Source organism: Nicotiana tabacum, chromosome 5 (assembly GCF_000715075.1).
Source record: "Nicotiana tabacum cultivar K326 chromosome 5, ASM71507v2, whole genome shotgun sequence".
In the NCBI taxonomy this organism is placed as follows: Eukaryota; Viridiplantae; Streptophyta; class Magnoliopsida; order Solanales; family Solanaceae; genus Nicotiana; species Nicotiana tabacum.
The window spans coordinates 52,341,912-52,362,541 of NC_134084.1; the positions used below are offsets into that span (position 1 = coordinate 52,341,912).

The following is a 20,630-nucleotide window of genomic DNA, read 5'->3' on the forward strand; positions in this document are numbered from 1 at the left end:
GTTCAGGAGTATATAGCAAGATAGACTGGGCTTTGGGAAACTATCAGTGGATATAACAATCTGGTCATGCAGAGGCAAATTTTTTGAATCCATCAGTCTCTGATCACTCCCTTATACTAATCAAATGTGGTCGACAAAAGTTATTACATCCTAAACCATTTAGACTATACACAAATGTCATGGAACTTCCACAATTCCAGAATATTATTCAGCATGCTTGGAGTCAGAATTATGATGGCACACTTGTGCAGCAGATCTGGTGCAAGTTGAAGACTATGAAGACACAGTTGAGAGACTCTAATGCCTATATGGCTTCATACAAATAAAAACTTTAGCAGGCAAGAGAAAAATTGGATATTGTTCAAAACCAAATTCAGCAGGAACCTTTGGCATAGAACCTATTTGATTTAAAGAAAGACACACTAACTGACATTGAGAAATGGAGCAATATTGAGGAACATGTGATGAGACAGAAGTCAAAGGCTTGCTGGATTGAATGTGGTCATGCCAATACAAAGTATTTTCATGCTCAATGGAAGATTAAATCCAGTCAGAATAGTATAACATCCATATACACTGATACAGGAATAAAGATAACAGATCCCAAATTGATTGAGCAGGAATTCATCAGAGTGTTTCAATCCTTGATGGGAGATTGTGCTACTGAAATGCCTTGTGCAAATACAACTATAATCAAGGAAGGACCATGCTTAACTATATCACAACAAAGAGATTTAATCCATGAAGTTACAAATGAGGAGATCACTGTTGCAGTATGAGAGATACCTAAAGACAAAGTACCAGGGGTTGATGGTTTTCCTGTGGAATTCTTTACTAGGAACTGGAATATAGTGAAGGACATCGTTGCAGCTGTGAAGAACTTCTTTTCTACCAGTAGCCTGCCTGGAATGATCAACACGACAGCCATCACATTAGTACCTAAAGTTTCAGCACCTTCAATAGTTAAGGACTATAGGCATATTGCATGTCGTACCACATTGTATAAGATTATATCTAAAGTCATTTAAAAAAGAATCAAATCTGTTCTTGATGGGTTGATTGGTCACTCTCAATCAGCATTCACTGAAGGGAGGTGTATTATTGATAACATACTACTAAGTCATGAACCGTTTAAAGGATACTCCAGAAAAGATATCTCTCCTAGATGTGTGCTGAAGGTAGATCTGAGGAAAGCCTATGATACTTTGGAATGAGATTTTCTCAGAAGAATGCTTATTGACCTTGGTCCCTTCAAGTTTGTGCAGTAGATAATGACATTTGTTACTACAGTGTCATATTCCTTGGTACTAAAAGGAGGACTGACCAAGCCTTTCAAAGGAAAAAGGGGATTAGACAAGGAGACCCAATATCTCCATACTTATTTGTTACTGCAATGGAGTATATGGGAAGAGAACTAGGACAATTGCATAAGAATGGAGATTTCAACTTTCATCTTAGGTGCAGGAAGTTAAATACTACACATATATGTTTTGTTGACGACCTCCTGATGTATTGCAGAGCTGATTTTGAGTCTATCAAGATCCTAAATGCAACCTTTCACAAGTTCTCAGTTGTCTCTGGCTTGCAGGCAAATGTAGACAAAAGTGTTATATACATGGTTGGAATCTCAACAACTGAGAAGCAGGAAATCTTTGCAACATTGGGTTTTACTGAAGGAAAGCTTCATTTCAAATACTTAAGGATCCCTTTAGATTCTAAGAAGCTAGCAGTTCACCAATATTTACCTCTTATTGAGAAGATAACTGCAATGGTCACATGCTGGTCAGCTAAACTTCTATCTTATGCTGGCAGATGTCAACTGATCAAGGCTGTTATCTTTGGCATTCAAACCTATTAGGCATAGATTTTTGTTCTTCCAAAGAAGGTTATGAAAGCAATTGAGGCAATATGCAGAACTTTCCTATGGACTGATACTACTACTATCTCAAAGAAAGCACTGGTGGCTTGGGAAAAGGTGTGCAGGCTAACAGCTGCTGGAGGACTCAATATACTAGACATAAAGCTGTGGAACAAAGCAGCAATTATAAAACATCTGTGAGATATAACAAGAAGGGACTGCTTATGGATAATGTGGGTGTATAGTTTCTATATAAAAAATAGGAATCTGGAAAAAATGGCCACATCTAACTCTGCATCTTGGGTGGTGAGGAAGAGACTAGATAGCAAAAGTTTGATTATGGAGCATCAACAACTCCAAGGAAACATTCATAACAGACTACAGACAATGTGCACTAATACAAAGTTCCAGATTAAGTAGATGTACTTGAAACTGATACCAGTATACCCCAGAGCTGAATGGAAAAGTTTGATGTTGCACACAAATATACATCCAAGATATAGATTCACCATATGGCTTGCAGCACAACATAGACTAGCTATAGTGGAAAGACTGTTGAAGATTGGTATCCAAATTCCTGCAGCCTGTGCATTTTGTTGACATAGCCTGGAATCCTTTAGCCACTTGTTCTTTGAGTGCACCATCACAAAGCAAATATGGTCCAGACTATGTTCATGGCTGGGATATAATAGGAGCATTGGAGATTGGAAAACAGAGTTGGAATGGGCATGCAAGAAAGTCAAGAGCAGAAGAGGAACAAATGTTATTACTAGCTGTGTGTTTGCCATGATTGTTGCACTGATTTGGAGGGAGAGGAACATAATCAGATTTGAATAAGCTAAGTTTGATGATCTCCAAATCTGCAGAGAGATAGTACTACACATACATATCAGAGGGAAGAATATAGTCAAGTGGAAAGAAGCATTGCAGCAGTTGAAATGGATTCAATAGATAAGTAGAATTAAAAGTAGAAATCCTTGTTATAGTTGGTTTTAAACAAGTGTCTGTATTGAAATATAGTTTAGGATAGATAGACAAAAAATTGATAGTAACAGATTGTGATGTATATTGGGAGCAACCTGCCAAAGCCGCTCCTTGGACTTAACTGTCCATATTTTTTGAGTATCAATAGAATACAACGTTAACTCAAAAAAAAAAAAATCAAATACAATGACTTAATTGTTCCAACTATATTTCTCCTTATTTCTTCTTAATATACATATCGTATTGTATCCCAACTATGGTTTTTTCCCTTTTCAGATATAATGACTATTTGTTCCAACTGTGTATTTCTTTTTCAAGCCAAATATGCAAAACTTAGTTGAAGCTCCATTATGTTAGCCAAATAAAAGAAGACTTAGCCAAAGTAACGGAGTTCTAATGGTGCATTTTTTAGAGAAGAAAAAGTTTATGTATTTGTTCTCTTCATCAATGACTATGTATATCAACTGTATGTTTATTCTTTTTTGGGTCAAATTTATAAAATATTTGGTTAAATTTCATTATGTTTAGCCAAAAAAGTCTTTTATCCAAAGTAACGGAGTTCTAATTGTGGATTTGGTCCGTTTTCCAAGTACTTCCGAGTAGCGCGTAAGGCGCACGCGGCAGCGATAAAGCAGTAACAACTAGCAGCAATGGCTACACGTGGATAGTGGGTAATCAACATCGTCTGATTCTGCAGCAATGCCTCGACACCCCAATTATATTCTAGGTTCTTTTCTTCTAGAGTTGGTACCTCCGGTCATTCAGTCGATTTTTTTGGTCTCCCTTTCTTGTTAGTAAATTATTGCTCTAGATAAGGCATAGTGCTTGCAAGCTTACATGATTTGAGCTTGTATGTTCATCAAGAACTCCCATGTCCAGAAGATAAAAGTAGCAGAAATAAGAATGTTGAAATGAATGTGCGGGCATATTAAAATTGATAAGATTAGGAATAAAGATACGAACATGGTAGAGGACAAGATGCGAAAAACGAGACTTAGATGGTTTAGGCATGTGAAGAAGAGAAACGCAGATGTCCCAGTGAGAAGCTGTGAGAAATTGACCTTTGTGGATCTGAAGAGAGGTAGAGATAAACCAAAGAAGTACTGGGGCGAGGTGATTAGACATGATTTTATGTTGTTTCAACTTACTGAAGACATAACCATTGATAGGAAGGTGTAGAGGTCGAAACTTAGGGTAGAAGGTTAGTAGGTAGTCGAAAGTGTTTCTTCCCCATACCTGTAGTATTAGTGGTTAGTCTTGTATTCTATTATTGTTAGATCTCTATTACTAAATTTTGCTCCTTTCGCTTTGTTTTCTTATTATCCTATTGTTGTTATTACTTGTTGCTACTACTTTCTTTTCATCTTTTCTTAAGCAGGTCGTCTATCAAAAACAGCTCCTCTACCCTCAAGGTAGGAGTAAGGTCTGCAGACATACTAACCTCCCCAGACCCCACTTGTGATATTATACTAGGTTTGTTGTTACTGATGTTGTTAGATGCCATGATTATTTGTTCTAAGAGTATATTTTTCTACTTTCTGGGCAAATATTTAAATATAACTTAATTAGAATATCATTATCTTTAGCCAAATAAACAATTATACCCAAAATAATCTTGTTCCACGTTTTTTTTTCCTTCAGATTTTGTCCGAAAAAGATGATCCAAATAATTTGTGTATTTAAAAGGGTAAAAATATATATTGTATCTTTAAAAACGACACGTGAACAAAAAAAATCCACATGGCAGTGCGTGTGTCACACTTTCATGGGTTGTCAGTTCCAGGAGGTCGAGCCTATCAAATAGCCAAGTTCAACGGGGTATAGGCCATAAAATATTGGTGTGAACTGAATAAAAAGTCGTCAAGTTCAGGGGAGCCCCAATATATTCTGCATTATTCAACATTGTACTAATCTGATTATGAGAAATATAATTATCAAAGAAGATAGTTCTACCAATACGTTTCCAGAAGCATAAGGATCAAACCAAAGAAAAATATCAGGAAGATAAAATAGCCAAGTACAGAGAGGAAAAATGGGTTGCACTAAATAGGTAATCAGCTTTTCATAATTGACAGCTTAATGGCTTGCATATCAAAGAAAAAGTTATTATCTGTAATATTAAAAAAAACAATAAGTTCAAGATATAGCCAAGTACAGCGAGGAAAAATAGGTTTCACTAAATAGGTAATAAACTTTTGATAATTGAAAGCAAGTTTTGATGGTTTGTGTCGAAGACATAATTAAGTAAATAAAAATGTGTTCTCTCTAACAGCTTAAACTTTTAGATGAGATAGTCACACACTTCATCAGTTTGCATATCCAAGAAAAGATTATCAGTCTGTGATATAAAAAACAATAAGTTCCGGATCCAATAAAACTGGAAACGAGCTTACCACCAGTATACTGAGAAGAGAACCAATCAGAGCCATCACAAGACCTGCAACAAAAGTGATTTATGACTGTATAACTAGAAATTGTCTCATAGATTTATTTAATCAACCAAACATCCCTAAGGTGAAGCTTCTTGCTTGATGCACATATTCGGTGCTTTAGGAATGCAATTTAGAGAGGAAGAACATTGTCACAGCTTAAACTCTGCAGTTTGCTTTCTCTCTTCGAATGATCCAGGTATGGACGGATTTAAAATGGTACAAGCACAATCAGAAACATCTAAACAAACCATTCTGGAAGTTAAGGAGATACATTTGCTTACTTATACATGAAAACCACGCCAGCTATTTCAGGGGTTGATATCAAACAAAACTTTTTTACACCTCCATCTTTAAGTCGTCATTATCATATGTTTCATAATTCTTACGCATTTCGTTAACCAGCAATCAATGTCTTCATGTTTTCAGCAAAATGGTAAAGCACCCGGACCAGAAGGCTTCATACAGCTAATCTTACTAATACATGCTCTAATATATATATATATATATTAATATATATATATATGACCTCTTTTGCTAATTATCCAAGAATTATCACACAAACTAAAGCAAGTGGCAGCAGTAATATTTGCAACCAGAAAAGCTTCTGGCTCAAGAGAGACTTAGTGAATTCATTAAATTTTGATGTTAGAAGAAGAACGCATCAATTAAAAGTTGACTCAGATGTACTATATTGTTCGAGATTACCTTCTTTTTCTCTATCTTTTCTTAGCAGAGGTAATATCAGATTAGGCAGGGTTGTGGTGCCCTAATAGAAACTTAGTCTTCTAAGAGAGTTGGTGATAGATGAACATGCAACACGCAGAATTAAAATAAGATGGCTGAAATGGAGGAGCACCAGGGAATGTTGTGTAATAAAAGATACCTAACAAAGTGAAAAGTAGGCAAGTTCAATAGAGTGATTGCGACCCCAACAATGTTATACCGGACTGAATACTTAGCTCCTAAGATGTAAAAGATTGTATGGCATAGAAATGCATATGTTGAGATAGATGTTTAGTTACACAAGACTGAAGAAAGGATTCGTGTTGACCAATATAAAACTTAGCTAACAACAAAACACAATGAAACAGAGGATTCATAACAATGCTACCATTCACGTGGATTAAGGTTTTATTCTTGTCTGATTTACATTTGATCCAGTGTTTGCCAAGAGTCTCTAGAATTCAGCTAGACTTGCATGTCATTGTAGGGATAAGTGTGCCATTGGAGAACCTCTAGTTTTATAAAACTAATTTTCCTTAAAAGACAAACTTTTGGTATGGAAATAAGCTGGGCCGGCATAAGGCGGAAGTGATGCAGAAGATTCAAAAAGCCTATAGGGTTCCAGATTATATGTATAAAGAATAAGTACTGATAGGAGAATAGCATTTAGTGAACTAAAATGAGATTAGAAATTTAAAGTTAAAGATCGTAGCTGAAAGATAATGTTACGTACCAAAAAAGGGAATTAGAAATGCAACGCACAGGGTAGAAAAGACAAGCACTGTCCTTAGGAGAATAAAACACAAGAAACTACTAGAGATTCTTGGAGGCAGCAATTCCTCTATGCTTCTTCCCAAAGGATTCATCAGCAATGCATATCTGTGCAAGTGCAAACTTTAAGGAAAGCAGAAGGATATGCAAAGTTCTTCTCTTTTGTGTACTTAAGACATGCAATCTAAAATCTCTACTGATATTTCCGAGTGTAAAAGGATACTTCGTGAATGGGTTGATAACCTGCACGGTAGAGCAAGAATAAAGATAAAAATTAATGATTGCCAAATAAGATTCAGGAATATTTTGAAGGGAAAACAGAAAGCATACATACAGTGGTCCATACTGCTATTCTTGAAGCGATTGAATCCTCAGGCATATTTAAAGTAATCTGAGACAATGTGCTTTGACCAAACATGAGATACCCCATTATTGCAACACCTCCATATATTAGAATACACAGAATAAAGCTGCATAACAAGAAGGTGTTGGTCATTAACGGACCATTGAGGAAAATGCATAAAACTATTCAATAGTAGAAAACCATACCATATAGCTACTGCGTCATTGAATTTTGATTTGTCAGCCATAGATTGGTAGATGTTTGGGAAGACTGAGTGCCCAGAGAAGCAAAAGCCATATACCCCAATAGCAAAAGGAATCCCACTCCAGTTCAGAACCTGACTGGTATTATGAAATCCGACTCCATCCACCGTACCAAGGAAAAGCACACACAGAGCAATTATTATAGTCGCAAGGACCCCGCAGGCTGCAAATACATCAATAAGATTCTCAGATGATGGTTGAAAACCATCCATGCCAAGAGTACTGCTGTTTGAAGCAACGTCAGCGCTTTATGTTGGTCAAAAGAGCACCTGAGAGGTATGATATTACACGAAGGTCCCTCAACCAAACAGTTGGCAGAACAACTAGGGCAGTCAGGATCCCAAAGAAGTGAGTCGAATCAAGTTTAAGGCCCTCCCAGTTTAGTGAAGTTCCGGGAAAAAGAGTAGTAAGGTTATCTCCTTCCAAAATTATATATTCTACACAATATGACTGCATTGGTGGAACACATGTTAGAGGTCTGATGTTAAGGAGTCTAGGTGAACAATGAAACTACAGGGTCTAAACCCAATCTTCACTTACATAGAGCTCAATGTACAAGATAATCTGCAAAGAAATAGAAGAACAGCATCAGAAAATTGTCAGGAAGACGAACAATCTATAACGAGCAATCAATTTTTTCCTTTGTCCCTGTAAGCATAAATCAGCTTACTCATATTTTCAGCCAGTAACTTTATATTTAAGCCAAAAAGAAGTTTGGTATTGTTCCACGTTGGCATCATGAAATAAAAATTCCCCCAGCAAATCACAATATGTCCATCCAACTGAAAAACTATATGCTAGCAGTTCAGAAAGCTACATTTACTGGGTCCAAATTACTAACATTTGTTCCCACTCCATGAACTGCATTCATCTAACATGAAGTAACATTTTTAACTAACAGCTGGAAGCATTCTATTTTCGCCCGGACAATGTCATGATAAAAGGTTTTATAGGAACAGAACCAAATGAAAGTCACATAGTGGAGTTGGTACTTGGTAGGGATAAAAGTGGACATTGCTGTTACCGACAAGCTTTTTGGAGTATCCAACTACTAGCTTGAATCCGCCAGTAATTTCTTTTTATCCTAATTTATCCAAGTAGGTGAAAGGGAAACAGAATGTGGTTGATGATAGAGGAAAAGTGGAAAGAAGAAGGCAAAACTGGTGACTTCCTGACAGGAAGGCGCCCTTTGGTAGTTTTAGAAGAAGGATTGGTAGGAAACTAGGTGAAAGAAACCATGGGCACATCCTAAACACATAAAATAGTTAATTGTCATTCTACTAATTTGTGGTTAATTACTAAACAAAGGGTAAACAATTAACCTAAACAAGCAATGAAGAAAATCAGGGAAAGATTTAGTCCCACTTAAAAAAGATGACAGGGGGACTACATTATTAGGATACAAAGGGAGGGGCTATTAGAGTTAAATCTTAAAATTACTCATCCACAAGATTTCCATAGCTGAAACTTGGAACTGATTGCACATAGGATCAAGGCATCAAACAACTGTAGATTAAACTTCTGAAACTTGGAACTGATTGCGCATAGGATCAAGCAACTACAGATTAAACTAACTCACAGATATAATAACGCGTCCAAATTTTCCAAATGCAGCTTCTCCAATATCGGGATAGGTTGTGATTCCTTCCCTGCTCTTGAAGCAATGACTCATAAGAGAAGCTGTGTACCAACATATAACTGCAAAAATTACCAACACTAACAAACTAGCCCAACCAGCTTCTTTCACTGTATAAGGAGTAGAGAGCAGTCCAACTCCAGCCATGACATTGACACCTAAAACAGATAAAAAGAGATTATCTCAGATTATCACTTATTAGCAGATTCAGCACTTCTGATTTCAAAATCCTAAGATCTCCCTCCTAGGTAGATTTTCAGGTATAGCCCATAGTAAAGCTATTCACTGGAAGTTGTTTCATCCTGCTCGTTCAGATTGTCAAAGATACTAAATTACTGAACAACATTAAGGTTTTTCTTACCATTGAATATAGTCTGAGTTAAGCTGCATCCATAGGAAATTGGTAATTCCCCAACCAGTTGTTCATGCAATGAAGAAGCCTTCTCTGACCAAGATGCCTTTGCCACTGAGATTCCATCCACGACATTTTGCTCCTGAACTTTTTCCTTTTCAGCGAGTAAATGTGTCTTCACATCCGAGCCTAAGAACTCTCTACTATCGACTTCAGATATAATACTGGATCCAAGTCGTCGGAGTCCGAAACTTGGTGATGCGGCAATCGTATATGAGTCAATTGTCTCTCTGTTATCATACATACGAACAGCATAAGAAACTTTTTCTCTCCCATTCTTCTAATCAGAGTAAACATCTGATATAAAGATAAACCTTTTTCATAGTGGAGATCTAAACTCGCTCGTTTGTCACCAAAGCTACAGAAAAGAAGTGGTTCTTTTCTCAGGCTAGCTGATTAGCTCCTAACTTCAAACACACATCAATAAGCCCTCAGACCCTCTCCATAGGCACCTACTTTTTTCCTTTTCTTGATGAAATGGTAAAGCCCAACCAAATTCCCACTCCCCCCCCCCCCCAAAAAAAAAAAAATCCAAAAACAAAAAGAAAAAAAATCTGGGAGCCTATGTTTGCTTCTCCCACTTCTCTCTTGATGAATCATTGGCTCGAAATTTCAACCTCAGAACGGCCCTCTCTATTAGGCTATCCCTCCCGTGTGTCAATACTCTCAAACACACCCTTAATTGCACAACTTGCAAATTTGGCCTCACATCCCAAACCCTTTTCAACCTTTTCAAAACATAATTTCCAAAAGTACTTCACATGCGGCGTCGAGACAATAACATCTGAGCTTTATTCTAATCACCGATGTCCCATCCTACATCATCCAGCCCATATATCGCCACACCAATACAAGCGACCTCCTCAGGTCAGAATAAATTCTTTGGAAGGGAAAAACAGGAGGTTCTAACATATAATGGTGAGTATGGTCCCAAGAACTAATCCTCAGTTTTTCCAATTTCCAAATCTCTCTGTTATGTAAACCCACCACTCACGCAAAGTAGCTCGTTAACCTTAACCAATTAGATATTTTTTCTTCTAACATGCCAAATATTTTTTATACTATTGACTCAAACAAGATGCTAATAAGGAATTCTAATCAAGGACTAAAATGCACAGCTGAAGCATAATATCAGTCAGGTAGAAAAAAGGAAGCTGAGCCAAGCAACTGAAATTGAAAAAAGAAAGGGAGGGGGGTAATTCCAGTCGTTACCATGTTGAAGTGTATTTATGTGTCGTCTAAAAACTAAGGTTGATAGAAAGCAACAATTTTATCTTCTATTTATCTAAACAAGTTCCTACAACATAACATAGGATTCTCATTAAATCCTTTTTTCCCTTTTACAGTTATCCAAAATTGACACCCAATGTTTGGTCCATAAAACTGAAACACAAACTATAAGACACCGGTGCTTGAATGGAACATAAGCAATAAAGTGATTTGTTCCCTAATCATTGTGGACAAGTTATGGGAACTGAAGTGAAGTGAAGTATTAACCTGAAACTTTGGGGCCATTGCTGAGAAGAAAATGGTGATATTTGACCCTCCTCATCAGCAGTTTCTTCATCATCATCACTCATAGTAAGGCTATCGCTACTTGGATTGGCTTCCACATCATCTGATAAGTATTCTGATAATTCTTCAGACTTCTTTGCCATGGTTATTTCCAATCAGATGCAAACCCAAACAGACACCTGCAAGTATATATATATGGGCTCTGCAAAGACATGATTGAATACGTTCTTGAGATTTCCAGAACCATCGCATTTCTTTATTTGGAAAGAAATGATGAATCATCGGCCAAACTGACGAATAAGAAGCAAGGGAGATGTATATCCTTCTGACTCGAGAAGGGAAACTAATAAGAGAGAGACAGAGAATCGGAGCACAAAGGTCCCCCAACTATATCAAACTCGTTCTTCTCTTGTCGTTTTCTTGTTTCTTTCTTTTTTTTCCCCTTTTAATTTGGGGATAAAGAATGGAGTATCCAACAACAACAACCCACCTAGTATAATTCAGAGAGGATGGTGCATATGCAAACCTTACCCCTATTACGGGGCAGAAACGCTGTGTCCAACACCTTTCCTCCAAAAACTTACCACCTTGCTCTTCGAGTGATTCCAACTCACGACCTCTTGTTGGAAGTGGATAAAAATGGAATATATGAAAGGAAAAAGTAAGTTGAAAAGTCAAATATATATATATATATATCTATATATATATATATATATGGAAAATTTCAGAAATGACTACCTTTTAATCCATTGCATATTTATATTTTGTAGTTAGCTTTGGATAATTCGTTGTATTTGAGTGTATTTGAATACACTGTTCAATTGTATTTTTTTATTTAGTTTTTCACGTGTATTTGAGTATACAATTCAATTGTATCCAACATTATTTGATGTCGCAAGATTGAACGTATTTGAATGTACTAGTCTTAATGTACAATGAATATAAATTTATAAAAATTACATAGATATTATTGACAAATATTTGAATTATTAAATAAAAATTATAAAAAAATCCAAATTCCTGAAAAACAATGATGAATGTTAATCACATTTATCTAACTCAATAGAAGAAGATCTCAACTCTTCAAATACCTTAGTATTTGAACTTTCATTAGGGATAGATTAAGATTCTCACGCCATTCTTTCTACGTAAATTCGGTCATTATCATGATAAAGAGATTCTATATGCTAATAAACGTTGTTACTTCCTTTAGCTCAATATTAATGGATAATATCAACATCCATATATCGACACTATGAGAAACTACAAAATTCAATGAAACACTTTTGAAAGATATCTTATTAATATTTATTTTTTAAAAAAACTTGAAATAGCTAAGATTTTAACATTAAAAACCTTAAATATTTAAAATTTTAGCAATATGAAAATAGCCGTGAGATTCTGAATATGATTTCTACACAATTCGCTTTAAGTTTTCGTCTCTTGGTATCTTGAAGTGGAACACTTCTAATATCACCTGATTTATTATTATTATTGTGGGTGAAATAATAATACCTAATAAGTAATCTTACTAGAATGACATTCCCAAAAAATTAGGAGTTCCTATATAGTTCAAATAAGAAAAAAATTAATAGTCAAACATTAGTTAATTTCAATATCACAAGTATTAGAAAATATTAATTAAATGATAATTTTGTATTATGTAAAATTTGTTTTAAAATGATAAAATAATCAATCAATTTTACTTTGAAATTTTGGGCTTTTATAGTATTCTAGATTGATTGAAGAAGACAAAATTAATAGAAAAGTGGAACATTAATTTCTTTTATATTTAGTAGTTTTTAATTTTAGTCTCACATTATTTATCACATAATTAAAATAAATTAATTTAATTTGTTGCAAATATTAAATGAATTAAAAAATTTCTTAAAAAGTTACTCACTGATATTAAAAAAGTATTTTGTTCACCATAAATACAATTTGATTACCATTAGAATTTTACAATTTAATTTGTTGCAAATATTAAATGAATTAAAATTTTACTTAAAAAATTACTCACTGATATTAAAAAGTTATTTTGTTCACCATAAATACAATTTGATTACCATTAAGTTTTCACTTTCCAAAGGCCATGTACAAATCAAACGAACTCTATAAATTTTGAATTACTGTTCCAAATAATTGACTTTTTAAGCATTTATTTAAGGTAATATTTTAATCGATTTTAAAGTCCTAAATTTTAGGTATCTAGTGTAAAAAAAGAAAGATTTAATAAAGAAATTTCAACGAATTTATAGGTCCTAAATATTAGAAAATAATTAAATGACTACTTCATCTAGTATGAACTCTATTTTTAAAGGGTAAAAATGGCGAACAATATTTTACTAAGGGACTTCATACTTTTAATATATATATATATATATATATATATATATATATATATACACACACACACACACACACTAAAAATGACGAAATGAATAATACAGTCAAATTCGGTCAAATCTCCGGCGAAAATACAAAATACACTATATTTAGAAAAAAAGAATACAATCATACCCCATCGGATCTCGGACAAAATATAAAATACCATTGTATTTACACTAAAAATGAAGAATACATTCAAATCCTTTTAAAAATACAATGTATTTACACTAAAAATGAAGAATACAGTCAACTCCGGTCAAATCTCCAACGAGAATACAAAATATACTATATTTAAAAATAGAAAATACAATAAAATACCGAGGATCTCCGGGCGAAAATATAAACTACACTTTAGATCTCTCACGAAATATAAAATATATTGTATTTATACAATAATTTTCCACCGTGAAAGGCAGTGGAGGAGAAAGAGGCGGCTCCTATTTCGGCGTAAAAAGAAGTGTTGGAAGAATGAGTTTTCGGCCAAACGAATACACTCATATGTGAGATACAAATAAGGAGTGTTGATACCCAATTTTGTTCTGTATATTTTTATATGAAAATTACCTTTCAAATAGCATATGTATGTATATATAAGTATGTCCAAGGGTTTTCTTATTTTTTCATTAATTTTTAAAGATTTTTAGATCAATTTATTGCCCTATTTTATCAAGAAAAACCCAATAATTACTCCCAAAATTATTATTTTGGCAATTCACTTATTAGATTCTTATATTTATACTAAAATATAGCTAAAATAATTTTTGCATAATTTTACAAATTTATTTAGTATTTTTAAAAGCTAAATTGCATATAATTACAATATTAGCCTATTTTAAGATTTTAATTGTGTTTATAATTACAAAATTGACTCCAGTATTTTTATTTTTATAATTATATATTATTAATCATTTTAGTACCTTTAAATTATTTTCAGAAATTATTTTACTATTTTTTATAAAATAAATAAGGGAAAATGACTATTTAAATGATAGCCATTTGTATTTCAATTTTGGCCTGATTAAGCACCCCTAATTGAACCCAATTTCAGATTCCATTACCCAGCCCAAATCTTAAATTTACCCAACCCACGACCCTCTTAATAACCCGCCCGGATCCCCTTTTTCAATCCCAGCCGTTGATCATTTAGATCAACGGCTCATACTCACGCTTTCCTTTTTAATTTCCCAATACCCCCAAACCCTAATCATTTCTCACCGATACCCGCCCCTGGATTCACCCTCTCCCAAATTCTCTATCATAAACCCTAGCTGCCTCCCTCCACTTCCACCCTAAAACCACCGGAATCCATGGCTTACAAAGCCATAGAAGTCCTATACCGGCCTCTTATAACTCTTACACGTTTGGTTACTGAAGTTTCAAGGCCTGACCACGAAGAAGCTTGGCCTAGAGCTTGTTAGATTCGAGTTCTATGGCCACCTCCGGCCTTGCTCCGGCAAGCCATAGCTATTCGAGCCTGATCTCGACTTCTCCTGCTCAAATCAACGACTCTCCAAGCCTTTCTCACCATCTGGTTTCTTCTGAAACCCTAACTTTTGAGGTTCTTCTGATTTCTTTAGATCTATTCTAGATCCGTGTTTTCCCTAAACTTTTAAACGGTTTCTCAAGATTTCTTTCAACAAACTATGCTTTCAAAACCTTTATCTTTCCGATTTAGGGTTTTTGTTAATTTATTTAGATGTTTCTCTGATTTTCTTTTTCTCTTGTGTGTTTCTTCTACTATGTTTCTTATTAGTTTCTTCTATTGTGATTTTTATGTGTCTCTCTTAGTGTGTTCTTACGAGTTCTTCTACTGTGTCTTCCTATGTGTTTCTTCTACTATGTTCTTATGAGTTCTTCTACTGTGTTTCGTATATTGTCCTTTTACAATGTTTCTCATGAGTTTCTTCTACCGAAAGATGCATGTTAAAGGTCTCAGTTCTTTTTTGAAATCTTTGAACTTGTTTGATTTCAAAAGAAAAAAAGCCATAACTTCTTTGAACCTATTTCGAGTTTCTAAAGTTATCTCATCTACTACACGATTAGGCTTCCAAAGCTTTGTTTCGACCTTTGTTTCTTTATATGGTTCTGATTCCCTGTTAAACTCTTCTAAGGTCTTTCTATGGACCCTTTGTATGCTATTTGATACTCTCTCTCTTCTACATTGCTGAGTTACTAAGACTGGCCTATGTGACTACCATGTTCCTATAGTCTACTACTTACTGATTTTGCAATTGCATGACATTTTTCTTTGTCCTAAATTCAGCCTCGCATACTTGTGTGCTCTTTATATGTGTTGAACTTCCCTCTAAAATGGCTTTCAATTTTTGATTAATTTCAGACTTTCTTTGTGTAAGCCTGATTGATTTCTTTCCTTGTTTGCTGATTTTCCTATTACTTGGTCGAAAACTTTCCTTAGCCTTTCTGACTTGGTTTATTCATGGACCAGTAATTACAAATCTCTGACTCCTTGATTTACTATGTACTAATTGATTTTTACCTTATTTATTTAATTGTGTATTTCAAAATTCTTCCCTTAAGTAAACTCCTATGTATCTACCCCTAATTGCCTACTTTGCACAAGATGCTTACTTGATCCCTTTCCTTAAATAATTTTGTTCATTACCGTTTAAGTTTAAACTCTTTAATTAAAGGAAGTCTCATACTAATTGATTTTAATTGATACCCAGTTCCTTAGTTATTTTCTTACCTTCTTTCCGCCAGTTTTCACACTATAAATACCTGCTCTTCATTGACACCAACACTCATAGTCTTTCTGAACTTATACCCATACTCAAAAGTATTTTCTCTTGCTACTTGTACTATGGCCTATTTTCAAGTCATGCTGCCTGCTTTTCTCTATTTCCTTCTTTAAAAAACTGCTATGTCCTGATTTAAAGTTTTCAGCACCACAATAATATGTTTATTTACTACCTTTGTATATATGTCTGCCTACTGCTTTTGTATAGTTCAACACTTACTCTAGCATGCTGAAATTTCTTTCTGCCTGTCCTATTATGAATCCCAAACCTCTACCCATATGTGTTCATGTTATAGGTATGCTAGCATTCTCCATTGATGGGCATACCTAAAGCCTGCCCTTGCCTAAGCAATAGGCTCTTCACGATTTCCCAATTCCCTTGGACCCCTTATGGGTACTTATTTGTAGTTGTTTCCCTCTCTTTTCCCCTCTTTAGCATTCTGTTCTTCACTTGCACACTTTCTTAGTCTTTAAGTTCTGCCCCCCTCTTGTGAGCCTTGCCTTGGGACCCTTTGAGCTCCCTCTGAAATTGGACACTTGAGGGCTGGCCCTTCCACACTTCACTTATCCTTGTTCTAATAATACATTTGGGGTGTGAGCATTGCCCGGAGTCCCATTGAGGCTCTTAGGGAATTTGACACACTCAAATGGGAGAAAGGCTTTGGATCATGGTCTCTTGGAGTTGGTTTACCTCATAACTCAGTGAGGAAGTCAGAATTAGGCTTCCTCTAGTTGTACTTTTATTTATATTTTTTTGATGTATTCTTATTTTATTCCGGGCTGGAATAATTTTGTAATAAATACTTGAGGATGGTTAGTGGAAAAGGGTGGGTAACTATGTCTGAAAAGGGTAGAAATCATGACTATAGGACTGCTATATTTCCAACCTTTCATATAGAAACCATGTCTATAGGTATTCTGAATTCTGCATATTCAAATGCACATAGAAATCATGCCTATAGGCCCATTCTGAATTCTGCATATTCAACTTCATATATAAATTATGCCTACATATTGTTCAATTCTATATATTCCCTTACATCTAGATACCATGATCATAGGTTTAAAACAATTTCTGCATCTAGATACTATGTCTATAAGGTTTGAAAAAAAAATCAGCAATATATAGAAAGCATGCCTATAGGGGTTTTTAATAAAAAATCTGATTCACCCAGTAATAATGGCTACTATCAGCCGCATGACTTTTAATCAATTCGTTAAATCCCGCCTCTCTTTTAACAATCTGATTCTATCACTTAGCAAGTTTAACGAGTATGCATTCAAAACAGTTTACTTCGAGCCTTGTTGTTTCCTTGTTTTATGAATCCCAAACCCCTGCCCCTATGTGTTCATGCTATGGTTTGAGGCATGACAATACTACAAATTATTGTCCATGAATCAAACTTGATCTCCTGGGATTCTAGCCTTTAATAATGCGTGTTCTAGCAGGCTTATAGGTATGCTAGCATTCTCCATTGCTGGGCATGCCTAAAGCCTGCCCTTGCCTAAGCAATAGGCTCATCACAATTTCCCTATTCCCCTGGACCCTTTATGGGTACTTATTTGTAGTTGTTTCCCTCTCCTTTACCCCCTTTAGCATTCTGTTCTTCACTTGCACATTTTCTTAGTCTTTAAGTTCTGCCTCCCTCTTGTGAGCCTTGCCTTGGGACCCTTTGAGCTCCCTATAAACTTGGACACTTGAGGGCTGGCCCTTCCACACTTCACTTATCCCTGTTCTAATAATACATTTGGGTGTGAGCATTGCCCGGAGTCCCATTGAGGCTCTTAGGGAACTTTGACACACTCAAATGGGAGAAATGATTTGGATCATGGTCTCTTGGAGTTGCTTTACCTCATAACTCAGTGAGGAAGTCAGAATCGGGCTTCCTCTAGTTGTACTTTTATTTATATTTTTCTAATGTATTCTTATTTTATTCCGGGCTGTAATAATTTGTAATAAACACTTGGGGATAATTAGTGGAAAAGGGTGGGTAACTATGTATGAAAGAGGTAGAAATCATGACTATAGGGCTACTATATTTCTGCATATCCAACCTTTCATATAGAAACTATGTCTATAGGTATTCTGAATTCTACATATTCAAATGCACATAGAAATCATGCCTATAGTCCCATTCTGAATTCTGCATATTCAACTTCATATAGTAATTATGCCTATAAGATTGTTCAATTTTGCATATTCCGTTACATCTAGATACCATGCTCATAGGTTTAAAACAAATTTTGAATCTAGGTACTATGTCTATAAGGTTTGAAAAAAAAATCAGCAATGTATAGAAATCATGCCTATAGGGGTTTCTAATAAAAAATCTGATTCACCCAGTAATAATGGCTACTATCAGCCGCAGGACTTTTAATCAATTCGTTAAATCCCACCTCTCTTTTAACAATCTGATTCTATCACTTAGCAAGTTTAACGAGTATGCATTCAAAACAATTTACTTCGAGCCTTGTTGTTTCCTTGTTTTCTGAATCCAGTAGATACCACGCCTATAGGATCCTTGTCCAACGCTTAGGCAAGCCTTAGGGTAAAATTATAAGCTGAATCTGTTTCTGTTAGTTATTACAACCAACAGGCAGGATTGATTCGGACTTCTTATCTGAGTTATGTAATAAACTAAAATTGCCTCAGTAACCGTCCTTCTTTATCTATAATAATCAGACCTAAACAGTATGTGTAAGTCATGCTGATTACGTGCTTCTTTGTTCAAGGAGGTATATCTGAGCCTCTGCTTGTTATGTGCTTTCCCTCAACTTGCAATACATGTTTTGTATGTCGCCTTAGAGTTTTTACCTTTGAAACTACAAATAAGCCCAATATCCCTCCCTTTAGGATTAGTAGTCCTAAATGCCTCCGGGACTGATAGGATTGGGACGGGTAATAGCATGCAATAAGTAAACGAGACCAACCCGCACTTTAAATACTTTAACGGGGTGGGAAGGGTAGATATGGATATAATGACCACGCGATAACGTCACGTGTAGCCCCTCATTGAGGAGTGATTACCGGACGTTGTGTGGGGTGATCCATATTTTTAATAAACCTAGGACCCCATTTCCCTTATTTCTTCATTTCTTTTATCATTTCAACTTCTTCTTTTAACAAATCAGCTTTCTTTTCTAATTTCTCTTCCAAACTTTGTCTATTTTTTTAGCCTTTATATGTGAAATCCCCTCTTATTTGAGCCTTGTTTGCCTACATGTTAATTGCACCGAATTCACAATAATTGTCTGGCCGGGAACCACACTAGTGGATTTTGAGGGGTGCCTAACACCTTCCCCTTGGAATAATTTCAAGCCCTTACCCAATCTCTAGTTACTCAAATCAAACCCTCTTCGTGTCCTAATGCACCCTAATCATTAGGTGGCGACTCTTCATATCAAACCCAATTCCCAAAAGGAATGAGTTGTCCCTCTAAATGTCATAAACCCGATTTTGCGAGGAAAAAGGGAGCGCGATAGCGTGGCGACTCTACTGGGTACTTTAGGCTTTTATCATTTTAGACTATTATTGTAAATTTATGCTTCTTTATGCGCAATTATCTGTTTATTTCTTTCAAGCATTCAATTTTCTTTCCGATTGCAAAACTGACTTGTCTTTTGTTTCTTTCCTTTATTACTTTCCTTTACTGCTTTCCCTTACTACTGCTTTAAATTATGAAGAACTGTTGTATTTACTGCTTTCATAACGTGCAAATACGTGACAACCTGCTTTAACTGTTACATAATCATGCTCAACATCATATTCCAAATACCATAGCAACGCTTATAATGAGTGGTTGCGCTCTTCCGATATTATAACCCCCTAAATCCGGAAAAGGCGTATTTGCGGTAAAACCAGTCGATCAACGGTGTAGTCGATGGTTCCGTGCCTTTCCCCCTTGAGTTGTACGGTCAAGGGTAACAGTCTAAAACCCCATAGAAACCTTACTCTGTTTAACTGTGCATGCATCATGGTCAAACCTAGCCAAGTTAGTTATATTGTCCGCATAATGACTCTTTAAGATAGCCTTGTCCAAAGTCCACTGGGTTTCCCCAAAACCCAAACAGACACTACCACGTTCTGTGCATTAATTTGGAGAACTAAATGTTTTTATGCCAATTATTGATATTAAATAGTCGAGTCCGGTGGGGGTAAGGGTCTAACCCTTTTACTTTGCAGAAAATGAGGCACGAAGTCCCCAGATTCGGCATGGTCACTAACATCCACCCAAAATTGTTAAGCTGGTGGGAAGATCTTCACTCTAGTGATCAAACTCTTGTCCGGAAATATCTAGGCAATCTACCTTCTCTTCTGGAGATTCAACCCAACAACAAGATCATAGAAACTGCTACTTTGTTCTGGGACTGTGAGAGGGCTGTATTCCGCTTCGGGTACATTGAAATGACACCCTTGCTAGAAGAAATATGAGGATTGACCGGTATACCATGGGAAACACCGGGATTGTTAATGCTTGAGAACCGCAAGGACAAGGGTTTTCTCAAAATGATGGGTCTATAGAAGAATCCAGAACTGACATTTCTGA

General features: G+C 35.6%; 1 protein-coding gene across 15 annotated transcripts in view; it reads right to left on the minus strand.

Moving 5' to 3' along the window:
• Positions 1-11,357, minus strand: part of LOC107821098 (amino acid transporter AVT1A) — a 53,449-nt gene extending 42,092 nt beyond the window's left edge. For 5 of the 15 annotated variants that reach the window (XR_012709525.1, XR_012709528.1, XR_012709526.1 and 2 more), the window contains exons 1-10: positions 10,920-11,352; positions 9,372-9,652; positions 8,954-9,168; positions 7,915-7,938; positions 7,644-7,824; positions 7,318-7,537; positions 7,103-7,238; positions 6,992-7,011; positions 6,731-6,876; positions 5,236-5,279 (exon numbers count right to left, since the gene is read on the minus strand). Coding sequence is in view for 3 of the 15 variants with exons in the window: in XM_016647505.2 (XP_016502991.2) it covers positions 2,531-2,536; positions 2,629-2,718; positions 5,236-5,279; positions 6,731-6,876; positions 6,992-7,011; positions 7,103-7,238; positions 7,318-7,537; positions 7,644-7,824; positions 7,915-7,938; positions 8,954-9,168; positions 9,372-9,652; positions 10,920-11,080 (1,524 nt within the window). In the remaining 12 variants the exon portion in view is untranslated. Of the gene's footprint in view, positions 1-786; positions 904-1,745; positions 2,719-5,235; positions 5,280-6,730; positions 6,877-6,991; positions 7,012-7,102; positions 7,239-7,317; positions 7,538-7,643; positions 7,825-7,914; positions 7,939-8,953; positions 9,169-9,371; positions 9,653-10,919 lie in introns of those variants that run through there. The other 10 variants (XM_075253548.1, XM_075253546.1, XR_001656063.2 and 7 more) reach the window with 9 other exon arrangements.
• Between the last annotated feature and the right edge of the window lie 9,273 nt (positions 11,358-20,630).